At 57.9% G+C, this 11,330-nt stretch overlaps 1 protein-coding gene across 5 annotated transcripts; it reads right to left on the bottom strand.

Annotated features, from left to right (window-relative positions):
* Positions 1–1,062: 1,062 nt before the first annotated feature.
* TGOLN2 (trans-golgi network protein 2) lies at positions 1,063–11,280 on the bottom strand. 5 transcript variants are annotated; one of them, XM_080568203.1, is made up of 6 exons: positions 9,160–11,280; positions 6,619–7,853; positions 5,219–6,383; positions 4,729–5,185; positions 3,809–3,892; positions 1,063–3,575 (listed from the first exon to the last, which is right to left on the bottom strand). In XM_080568203.1, exons 2-6 carry the CDS (start codon positions 6,674–6,676, stop codon positions 3,570–3,572), a joined length of 1,770 nt encoding a protein of 589 aa, XP_080424329.1. In that variant the 5' UTR covers positions 6,677–7,853; positions 9,160–11,280; the 3' UTR covers positions 1,063–3,569. The 5 variants fall into 5 exon arrangements, with proteins under 5 accessions (XP_080424329.1, XP_080424332.1, XP_080424330.1 ...); XM_080568206.1 differs by having other exon boundaries at positions 5,471–6,383; positions 9,160–11,279; XM_080568204.1 differs by having other exon boundaries at positions 5,255–6,383; positions 9,160–11,273.
* Between the last annotated feature and the right edge of the window lie 50 nt (positions 11,281–11,330).

Here is an 11,330-nt window from a genome sequence, read left to right as displayed (position 1 = left end):
CAGCCTGAAGAGGGAACCAAGTCAGCAGGCAGGGAAGCGCCTGCTGATCGCGAAGCCGACCGTGAAACCGTCTGGAAACTTCTCACACAGGCTGGCAGCTGAAGGCTGTCTCGGCTCTTTCCGGCTGCAGGGTGCTTGGTGACACGCCGTCTGAGTTTACCTGTGCGAATCGAGGCTCCCCCACAAAGCTTAGAACATAAATCACAGCTCGAAGACTTTGTGGGTTTTCTAAAGCTTTTTTTTTTTTTGCAAAAGGAGGAACTAACCTGCACCGTCGCTGCCAGGTTTCAAAGACCAGGCAAATAACGCATGCACAAAAAAAAAAAAACAGAGGTGAAAACAGCGTATTTTTTAAATCATTTATTGACTTTATCACACAGAAAAAAGTACAAAGAAATATAAAAATTCTGATCCTTCAAAGCAAGGTGCGTTGCACTGCAGCAGAAAACAAACCATTTGCTGATTCAAACTGGCAAGGCAGCTGGCCTAACAGGAACGTTTGGCAAAAATTACGTACCGACAGATACCATCCATTCAAAAACGTCTTGTGTCCAAAGGGAAAAGGTTCCACGCACCTTGACCAGTTCAAAACGCATTGCATAAATTCAAATCCCATTAAAAAACCAAAACAAAACAGAAATCAACAGAAGTCATTCCCAGAGGTTTCACGCCGTTGGGGTACGGAGGCTGCTCCCAGGAACAGAGGGCACCTGGGAGCTGCTGGGCAGGAGGAGGCTGAGCTGCGAGTCCCCCGCTGCCGCGCGAGCTCTGCCGGCCGAGGCTCCTGCCCTCGGTGCTGGCTCGGCCTCTCGGCGCCTTCCCGCTTTGCCGGAGCCACCAAGCAAGGCGACAGCTCCGGCAGAGACGTGAGGTTCGATCTCGGCAACCTGGTAAAAAGCTCGTGCTGCTCTGCCCGGCACAACCTGACAGTGGAACAGCGACTGAGACGCCTGAGGTACAGCGGCCCTGCTATCAGAAGCTTCAGCTTGCTACCAACAGCCCAGCGCTCTCAACGGGGGTGGGATTTCCACCAGAACTCGGAGTGACGGAGGACTGAAAGACATCTGAAAAAGCTCGTGGGATATAAAAGCAAGCAGGTTGTAAAAACGCCTTTGTAAACTATTCTTCAATGCTTTTTTAAAAAAAAAGAAACAGGACAAAGCAGGAGCACAGCACAAACTCTAAAACTTCAGGAAGGAGCAGCCCAGACGCACGCGCTATTTCACGTCTTGGCAGACGGTTTCCCCCCGCTAGCACTAGACAGAAGCCCCCGCCTCCCACCCCGCATCCTGTCCGTACACCGGCCGCCCGACAGCGCGCCTGACTTCGCAGCCGGCATCTCTCAAACAGCGACGCCTTGTTGAGCGAGCTCCCACCCCTCCCAGACAGCGCATGTCCCTCCAGGGTTATGTTCCCAGACTTGTTTTCCTTTCTCTTCCCCCCACCTCACGCTCCCGCTCACCAAAATAGCTTCTGCAAGTACTTTTAGCATCAGAAGTTTGCTATGAAAACCTTGGGAGCTATTTAAAGTCAAGAGGGACTTTCTCCCGCTCTCCCTTTGTGCTGGCTGACAGCTAGGGAAAAAAGAAAAAGAAAAAAAAAAAAAGGATTTTTCTCTTAAGTGGGTCAAGCTGTGCACAGAGCCCCCCCTCTCCCCTCTTACAAGAGGAATGAACCACAAGAAAAACAGAACAGAGCTGCAGCTTTCATCTCCAGGCAAGGAAACCGGGCCCCTGTCAACGTGACTATCTGTAGCGACCGCAGGCAGATCCCCGTTTGTCCACAGCCTCGGGAGGCTGCAGGAGGGCAGGCCTGGCGCCGCGAGGCGCTCCTGCGGCCAGCGGAAGGGAAATCGGCCCCCGAGCTCGGCGGCTCGCACGGGGACAGGATTCTTCCTGTGCAGTCAGTCGGCAAGAGGATGACTCACGTACGGTCGGCAAGAGCTTCGGGCGTGGAAGCTTACCCGTGTGAAGAACTCCACATGCGTCACGCCTTTCTTTTTTCTGCCCACATCGGGGGGAAAAAAAAGCACAAAATAACAAGCTGGCAGGCATTTCGCGCGCCCTCCCAAAATGCCCTGTCTCAAACAAACATCTTTGGAGTAGAACTACAAAAATAAGAACAGCGTCACAGCTCTAACTCAGCGATCAACGTGTTTTGCAGCCTGAAATACAACCGGTACGTCCCGGGCCCTGGTTTAAGTGCTGCACAGTGATACCGAGGCAACCAGCTCGGCGCCGAGCAGCTGGCCATGTGTGTGCATTCAGTGACACAAAACTCCTCAAAGCAGGGGCTGGCAGAGGCGCGTGAGCAACCACGATGCCTCCCACGGGCAGGGCACCTGGCTCGGGAGATGTCTCCACGCAGGAGCCACGTGGAGGCAGCGCGCCCCGCCGTGGGCAGCGACGGCTTCGGAGGTGGTGCTGTGAGCCACGAGGTGCCCAGCACGCCGCGATGCGCCCACCTATGTGCAGTCCCAGGACCGGCAGCTTCCTCATGCCTCAGCGGTCTCGGAGCTGCGCTTCTTCAGCGGGAACCGACCCACGGACTCGGACACAGCGAGCCCCACGATCGACGCGGAGGCTGGCTCAGCGCCGCAGAGAAGAGCGCTGAACGCTCACGGGCCTCGGCGCGGCGTTTCTGAGGAAGGGGGCTGAAGGGCTGCGAGTTTCGCCCATCCCAAACGCTGCCGGATTACCGCACACCTCGCGCTACCACACGGCGACATCCTACAGCAGGGAGGAAATGAAGTCTCTCGAGTCCGCCACAACTCGACCGCAGCGATTTGGCACAGGGCTCCGTAAGCCTGAGCGGCCCCTTCACAGCCTCCAACCGAACGCCACCGTCAGGGCGAGCACCCGAGCCGTGGGGACTGCGAGGGAATGAGCCTCGCGGAGCGCAACCTCCACGAGGCAGGTAGAGGAAGTTTAAGCTACAGCAAAAGGGCCAGGGACAAGCTCCAGCACCTCCCAAGAAGCGCGTTACAGAGAAACCTCGATGTCAGACAGACATTTTCTTCATCACAGGGAGAAAGAAAGCAGGAAAATCAAATCAGGGTCCGTGGCGGATGATTTCCAAGCTAGTGCAATCAGCCTCACTCCGAACCTTAGCATCCAAATAGAAAGGACAGAGGAAGAGATCTCTGTGCTGGTTCCGAAGGCAGCTCTAGGACTCAGAGGAGACAACCAGATGGCTCATTTCGCAGGCAGACTTTTTTCAAGAGCAGACGTCAGTACAGTAGATGGCCGATTCCACTTCAGTCGGACACAGGAGTTCTGCCAGGTGCCGGGAGCTGGCTTTTCGCGCGCCACAGACAAGAGCCTGGACGCCCGGGCAGAAAAGCAGCTCACCTTCAGGCAGCTGGGGCAGGAGAAATGCGTTTTAAGGAAGTGAGAGGTTTAACGTTACCAAGGTGCAGGTGCAGATCTAGAAGCATTTCTCCTTCCTGTTCTCTGAAGTCCGAAGACGACAGCAAAGCTACGATTCAGAGTGCTACAGCAGGGCAGTCGGTGGGGTCCCAGGATTCCAGCGCCGGGCATCCTTGTTCCATTCGACACCTGAGGAGGAATCTAGATCTGGAAAGGCAAAACGAGAGGTTTAAGCAATTACCCTAAGAAAGCACCAGGCCTTCAGAGGGCCGAACCTCGCTGAGGAACTTTCAAACAAAAGCCGAGCCCTTTCCAACTGCCCGGCCACCTGACCGCACCCCGGGGGCAAGTCAGGAAATTCCTGGCAGGGCAAACAACTTCCCCAAACCCTGGGAAGGGGAAATGGGGAGGTTTGAGCCGGCAGATCAGGCAGGCCTTACCTTTTGATCCAGCCTCTGGTAATCGCCAGATTTGGGCCGTCGACCGCCTTTCGATCTTTTCCCTTCCAGAGCAAAAGCGATGATCTTTGGAGAGAGAGAGAGGCAGGGCCAACGCGGGCAGGTCAGTAACAACCAAATACCTTCTTCTCACTTCAAACAGAGCCAAACTTCCGCTGAGCCAAGGACAAGCTCCACTTACCTCCGTCTAAAGCCCGTGTTTCATTTGAAAAAGCACTCGAAACAAACAAGTGTCATAATTTAAATGCAGCTAAGATTGAAAGCAGGCAACGAGGAGCTTTGCCTAACAGGCAGAGAACAGTAAGAAGCTGTTCTCTTTTTCCCCACCTCAAAAATAGCTTTGCAGGAGGGAAAAAGCAGCAGAGGACAACAGCTCTGTCCTCTTGAGCTGCGTCCCTCCGTGCGCTGCTATTTAAAGACAAGTCTTTTGCAACCTGCTACAGAAAACTCCTCGTCTGTGAGAGGCACGGGGTAACTTCACACGTCGTTTCCTTTCCTCCTCTCCCAGCTCCATTTCTCGGAGCTGAAAATAACTGCCGGAGCTGAGGCCACCCGATTTCCATGGAGACCCACCTTCCTCGTCACAACTCCCCTCTGTTCATCCCAAAAACCCGTCACAACACCCAAATTCATCCCAAAAACACGCCACAACACCCAAATTCATCCCAAAAACATGCCACAACACCCCTCTGTTCACCCCAGAGCTGCTGAGACCGGGGCTCAGATCGACATTAACCCTCAGCGACATTAACGCTCAGCGAACGGGAGGCTTTGGCAGGAAACCAAAGACAAAAACCAGAGCAGCAGAGGGGAAAGGGCTGCAGCCGAGCACGTCCCAGACAGTCTGGCAGGAAGCTCCCAGCCCACAAGGCGCGGTCCGGGCGAGGAGCAGAGGCACTCACCTTGCGCTTGTTGTGGTAGGCGACGTACAGGGCAGCGACAACGATGGCCGTGGTCACCAGATAGGCAAAGAAGTGGCTGTTCTCCGACTGCTCCCTGGGAGCGGCGGGGATGCTCTTCTCTCTCCCCTTACTAACCGAGGAGCCCCCGTTGCCGTTCCCACCCCCACCCTCTTCCTCTTGGAGCTCCCCGCTGTCTGGAGAGCCTTCGTTGTCACGAAGGGGTACGGACGACTGCGACGATGGGTTTTTCTCTCTCTGTGAGCCCGTCTGAGCGCCCTGGCTGCTGCCTTGCTTGTTGGTGTCGCTGCTTTCCTGCCTGTCGGTGTGCTGCTGGCTTCCATTTTCCTTCACGTTGCTCTCTTCCTGGCGGTTGCCAGTTTGCTGCCTGCTGCTGTCTTGCTCATTTTTGCTGTTTTCCTGCCTGTTGTTGTCTTGCTGCTGGTCCTTGTTTTCCTGCCTGTTGTCATGCTGCTGGTCCTTGTTTTCCTGCCTGTTGTTGTCGCGCTGCTGGTCCTTGTTTTCCTGCCTGTTGTCGTCGCGCTGCTGGTCCTTGTTTTCCTGCCTGTTGTCGTCGCGCTGCTGGTCCTTGTTTTCCTGCCTGTTGTCGTCGCGCTGCTGGTCCTTGTTTTCCTGCCTGTTGTCGTCGCGCTGCTGGTCCTTGTTTTCCTGCCTGTTGTCGTCGCGCTGCTGGTCCTTGTTTTCCTGCCCGTTGTTGTCGTGCTGCTGGTCCTTGTTTTCCTGCCTGTTGTTGTCTTGCTGCTGGTCACTGTTTTCCAGCCTGTTGTTGCGCTCGTGGTCCTTGTTTTCTTGCGTCTTGCTGTCTTGCTCGTGGTCCTTGTTTTCCTGCTTCTTGTCTTGCTGCTGGTCCTCGTCTTGCTGCCTGTTGTTGTTGTCCTGCTGCTGGGCATCGTTTTGCTGCTTGTTTCTGTCTTCCTGGTGGTCATCATTTTGCTGCCCGTCACTGTTCTCCTGCCTGTTGTTGCCTTGCTGCTGGCCGCCATGTCCCTGGCTGCTGCTGTCTTGCTGCTGGTTGCTGTTCACCCCCCCGTTGTCTTGCTGCTGGCCACCATTTCGCTTCGTGTTGTTGTCTTGCTGCTGGTCGTCACTTCCCTGCCTGTTGTTGCCTTGCTGCTGGGTGCTGTCTACCTGCTTGTTCTTGTCCTGCTCAGCGTTGTTTTCTTCCCCGTTGCTGCCACGACCATCGTTGCCGCCACCCTGCTGGGTTTTCTTCTGTGTCTCGGTGTCACTGACGCCATTTGGCTCATTTTTGCCTTCTTTATCTTTGCCGTTCTGACTGCTGCTGTTGACATCATTCTGGTGTTGCCCACCAGTGCTGCTGCCATGCTGCCGGCGATCTTCGTCACTGGTGTTGTCGTTGTCCTGGTGCTGGGTGCTGCTGCTCTGCGGCTCCCCGTTGTTGCCTCTGTCACTCGGGGGATTGCTCTGGTTCCCGTTACCCGTGTTCTGCTCCCGTTTTACCTTTCTGCTGTGGGCTGCCAACGACTCCGAGCTCTCCCCCCACGCTCGGTTCCCGCCGGGCAGGCCGTGGCTCCCGCCGGGCCGGCTTTCCAGCCGCTCGGGGGCACCGGGCAGCGATCCCTCAGCGTTCCCGGGGGTGCTGCGGGCCTCGGGGAGCTCCGCGCCCTGCCCCGCACCTGCAACGAGCACACAGACCGCCGTCACCGCCCGCAGCCAACGCTAAAAGCTCCCGTGCGGCAGCCCCGGCCCGGGGGACGGAACGGGGCGGCCCAAAGGGCCCAAACCGGGGCGGGCGGCCCCGAAGCCCCATACGCAGCCCCCCGGGGGGCGAAAAGCCGAGAGTCTGCACGTACCCCAGCGGGACCCAGCCCCCCCCGGGCTCCCCCTCGCGGTCCCAGGGCCCCCGCTCACCCCCGGTCCCGGTCCCGGCGCCGAGCAGCAGCAGCAGCAGCAGCATCCGCAGCGCCATGGCAGCCCCGCTCCGACCACCCGGCCCGCTTCCGCTTCCGGCCAGGCGGCGCCGCTTCCGGGAGGAGATCTCGCGAGAAGGGGGCAGGGCGAGAGGGAGCGGCCAAGAGCCGCGTGCGGGGCGGGGCTTCGTGTGAGGCGGGGCGGGGCTTGGCGAGAAGAGGGGCGGGGCTAACGGCAGGGGCGGGGCTACTGGGCGTGGGCGGGGCTTGTTGGTGGGGAGAGCGGTGGGCGTGGCTTTGTGGGGTGGGGGCGTGGCTTAGCCGGAGTGGGCGGGGCTTGTCACCCTGCGGGCCTCAGCACGGCGCGCTCCAGCCCGGGCCGGAAGCGGCGTTTTGGGGCCAAAGCGGCCGGTTTTGGGGCCGCTCCCGGGCCCCGTGTGGCTCCCAGGAACTGGCGGGTCACGTCCCGCTGCGCCTCCCTTCTCCGTTTCCGTATTTCCCCTGGGGTGTGCTCGCTGCGCCCCCCGTTGCACCCTGCAGGCAGGCGCTCTGCGTTTCCGAGGATATTGCCCCAAACCGGGGACGGTTCCAGGGCCGAGCCCCTCGCTGCCGTCACCCCCTCAGCGCCGTGGTCCTGCCGCTGCCGTCACTCGCTGCCTTCCAGCCCCGCGTCACCTCAGCCGTCCAGAGGTGCTCTGGGGTTGTCTCCTGCCAGGCACTGATGTCTGGGGGCTTTTTGGGGGGGATTCTGGTAAAATAAAAAGTTCCAAACGTTCCTGGGTCTCGTGTTCCTCGCTGCCACCCGGCGAGCTCGGCTCTGTCCCTCGGCGAGGGGAATTGGGCAGGGGTCGCATCGTTCTTCGTGAGGTTTCACCCCAGCTTTCCCTGCCCTCCCCAAACCACGACTTCTGATACCGGGCCTCCAGGCGTGTGAGTGGTGCCGCCGAGCCTCCGCAGTTTGATTTATAGGCACAAATCCCAGCTGCCCTCCCGCTCAGCTCGCTCCTTCCCCTTTGGACCAGCGGATTTGCCAAGAAGAGCCTTCAGGTGTCTGACCGCGCCAGGCCGCGCGCGCTTCCCGGTGTTCCCTCGGTGTCCCCGGAGCCATCTCGTCCGTAACGCACCCTCCTGCGGCGCTGAGCACTGCTGAACCTTCAACGACCAGCAACGAGTCCCACGTGCCTCCAGAAGGAACCGCAAGGATGCCACAAATTCGTTAGCCTCCCCTGTTTAACGCTGAAATACAGAAAAACAGCACAGCATCATCCAACGTGCAAACCGAACGAGTCCTGCGCAGCGCTAATGCTTTGGGGAATAATCCCGACTTGGCCTCGGAGCATGATGGATTCTGTGGTTGATTTTTCTTTCTTTCTTTTTCTTTTTTTCAGCCCGCTATTCAATTCAATGCATTCCAATAATCCTAACGGCTCGGTTCTGCCCATGCCTGCCTTTCTAAGGAGACAGAAGAACAGTTGGCCCGATGCTTTTGTTGAGATTTAAAACAGACAAGCGAGGCTATTTCGCATGCCCAGCCAATTCGGCTTTCACTCACACCCCTGGAAGTCAAGAGTAACTGAACCGAGGCCAAGTTCCTCTGGATTTACAACAATATATCTGGGAACTGAATTCTGCCCAAATACCGAGCGCGGGGCTGACATCAGCGCAGCGCCGGGTGGCTCGCACCGGGCTCTCTTTCCTCCGACCCTTTTCTTGACTGAAACAAGATAAAAAGGATGGCGAGCGTGCCCGGCCCCACGCAGCGAGGAAGACCGCAAGGCCACAGAGGAAGAGGAGGGCTGAGGGCCGCTATCGCCGTCCGCTGCAAAGCAGGAGGAGGAAATTCCCCTTGGGTCCCACCCAGCTGCTTCCCAGAGCTGCTTCCCACTTTCCAGGGAAGAGCCAAGAGGCCGAGAGCCGCCAGGACGCACGGATCCGTCCTGCCCTTGGGCACCGAGCGCTCCCCAGGCCCGGCGACATCGCGGTGCCCGGCGCTGACAAAGCCCTCACCTTGCCACAAGTGTCCGCGCCCCCTCCCCTGAGGGCTGATCCGGTCAGGATAAAGGACCGAAAGGAGAAACAATTAGCAAATGGAAGAATTTAACGATGCTAATTAAAATGTATTAAGTGTAGCCTCCGCCTCTGCACCAGCTGCTTTGGCAGGAGCCCGGAGCCCGCGGAGCGCCGGCCTTGCCCCGGTGCAGAGCGGGGAAATGGGACATCTGGTGTGCCCCCCCGGCCCCTCGCGAGGAGCAGGCTCGAGGAAGCCTTTGCTTCGTTTGCTGCTGCTCGCCGGGTTCGCGGCGGAGCCCCTAATTAGCTCCATCTCTGCAGGAGACCCCTGGGACCTCATTAGGCATTTCAATTAGTGAATAGCCAGAGCTGCGTCGGGAGAGGGGGCTGGGGGCCGCTGGATCAAGATGGCTGCAATTAGGCAAGCGGGCGGAGGTGACAGAAGTAACCCCGCTTCCCAAAATAAAATAAATATTTTAAAAAAAAAGCAGGGAAAGCACCAAGCTGGCTCCCAGATGCTCCCCGCGCTCACCAGAGCTCTCCGAGAAGTTTGCTCCCAAGCTCTCGACGAGGCGTTCGCCAGCTCCCAGCAGGAAGACACAATGGCTGCAGTGAGCCCAGGGAAAAACGTCACCCTGGTGGCGAGGGGACGGGAGGGACGCGCTGCCCTCATCCAGCGCCTGGTGGCTCACTGGCATCCGGAGCCAAAACCGGGACAGCGACGGGGTCACCGTCACGGGGACGCAGTTGTCCGATGCAGTTGGGATGTGTCTTACGAACAAGCAGCCTGCGAAGAGGTGTGGAGCGGTGGGTGCCTTGTGTTCTCGGGGTAACGAAGGGAAAGAAATCAGGAATCTTTGGCCCCAACCTTGGGTTTTGTTTTGCTTTTGTCACAAGTTCAGTAAGTGGATTCTCTTAACGGGGAAATAGCGCGGGAGCGCTGCCCGGCCCCTGTGCCCAGCTGGATCTCGGCTCCCAGCTCGGAGGACGCGTTAGGCATCGGCAGAAATGCAGCCTAAAAGTTGTCCCAAAAAGAGGAAGGGGACTACGGATGCCTTTGCCACAGCAGCCATAACCGAAATACGCCAGCCTTTTTGCCCCAGCTGAACCCCAGAATTCTTCTCATTGAAGCGCCTCCAGGAGGATGAAAAACCTTTGGCGTTTTTTTGAACATTTTATCTCACGTTTTCACCCAGCCCCGTCGCTGCATGACGAACGTGCGGATTCCCCGAGCAGCCCGGTTAAACCAGGAGAGGTTAAACCAGGAGAGGTTTAACAGGAGAGGTTTAACAGGGGAGGTTTAACAGGAGAGGCTGCTTCAGCGTGCTCGTCTGAGCCCAGAGCAGAGTGTAACCGATCTCCTCCTCGTCTCCTCCTCGTCTGCAGGAGGAGCAGAGCCACGAGGGCTCTCCTGGGCCGCGGCGGCCACTTGCTCCTCTTCCAGCAGGGCTAATCCCAGCCCAGCCCAGCTCAGGAGCACGGCGAAAGCATCGGAACAGATGTTCCTTTTCTGTATGGGAAAATGCCGAGTAAAACAAAGAAATATTCTCCTGCTGAAGACCAACATCTGTTTGAAGCTGTCTGGCTCCGGTTCAGACTTTAATTCTTGTGACAGGTCTCTTCATGCCTTTAATTTCCCATGAAATCTAATTCAAGAAGTTGTTTGTCTGCAGCCTGCTCCCGGTGTTGGGGAGAGCGAGGCCGCATGCGATCCAGACGTTCCTTGCAGAAAACCAGTTTTTTGGAACGGCCTTTCTAAAAAAAGCCCCGTTTTGCCTCTTTTCAAATTACGGCCCCGCACGTTTTCGGCGACACCCTAATCCCCTCAGTTCTGGAGCTCGCACGGCCGCGCGACACGCTATCAGGATGCCATCAATTAAAGCGTCGTGGCCGGTCCTCCGGGGTGCTGCTGCGGAGGCGTCGTGCCCTACCCCGTTTCCGAGTTTGTTCTTCGAAAGCGAAATGTTTAAACAATTCTGCGCGTGGAATGGAAACGCCTCCCGAGTCCGGGGCTGTCTTGGGTGCGAGGGTGAACGGAGATGCTCCAGGCACCTCCTCGTGCTCAGAGGCTTTGGTGGTGACCACCAGGAGCTGGGGCTGCTGCAGGCTCCTCTCGCTGCTTGAGGCTCTCGGCGAGCTGGGCCCCCTTAGAGCAGTGATTTGGGGAGCTTCCAGCCAGCTCCGAGCTGGGGCTGGCTGCGGATTTAAGCTGTCGCCGAAGACAATCCTCAGCTGGACGCGAGGAGCTGTGCTCGCAGGACTCATCTGGAGCTGCCACATAGCCACAGGAGGCGACATTTGCCCCAGACCCATTCCCAGTGCTCGTGCAAGGGCTCCAGAGTGGCCCCGTCCTGTTTTCTTCTCTGCTCCCATAGCTGAGGGCATCCGTCAGCCATGGTTTTGGTAATCCTGCCCAGCCGCAATCCGTGCACAGGAACTCATGAATCCAGGTGTCATCTTCTGGGGCCACAGCTGCCGGCACCATCCCAGGCGCGCACCCATCCTGCACGGCATCTGGCAAAGGCGGGCTCCATCTTCCTTTTCCTTGAGGACCGGGCACACGAGGGCAGTCCCTTTTCCTTTGACCTGCAGGAGGACGTCCGCTGCTGCTCCAGCCGGCTGCAAACGCTTCCTCTGCGGCATCCCGGATGGCTCAGCACTGGAAAGGAGAAGAGAAATGTCACAACAAGAGGCTACAGCATC

The sequence above is a fragment of the Anser brachyrhynchus genome, assembly GCF_964034855.1.
Source record: "Anser brachyrhynchus genome assembly, chromosome: 26".
Classification (NCBI taxonomy): Eukaryota; Metazoa; Chordata; class Aves; order Anseriformes; family Anatidae; genus Anser; species Anser brachyrhynchus.
Note: the sequence above shows the minus strand (reverse complement) of the source record. Positions and strands in the feature narration are given on the sequence as shown.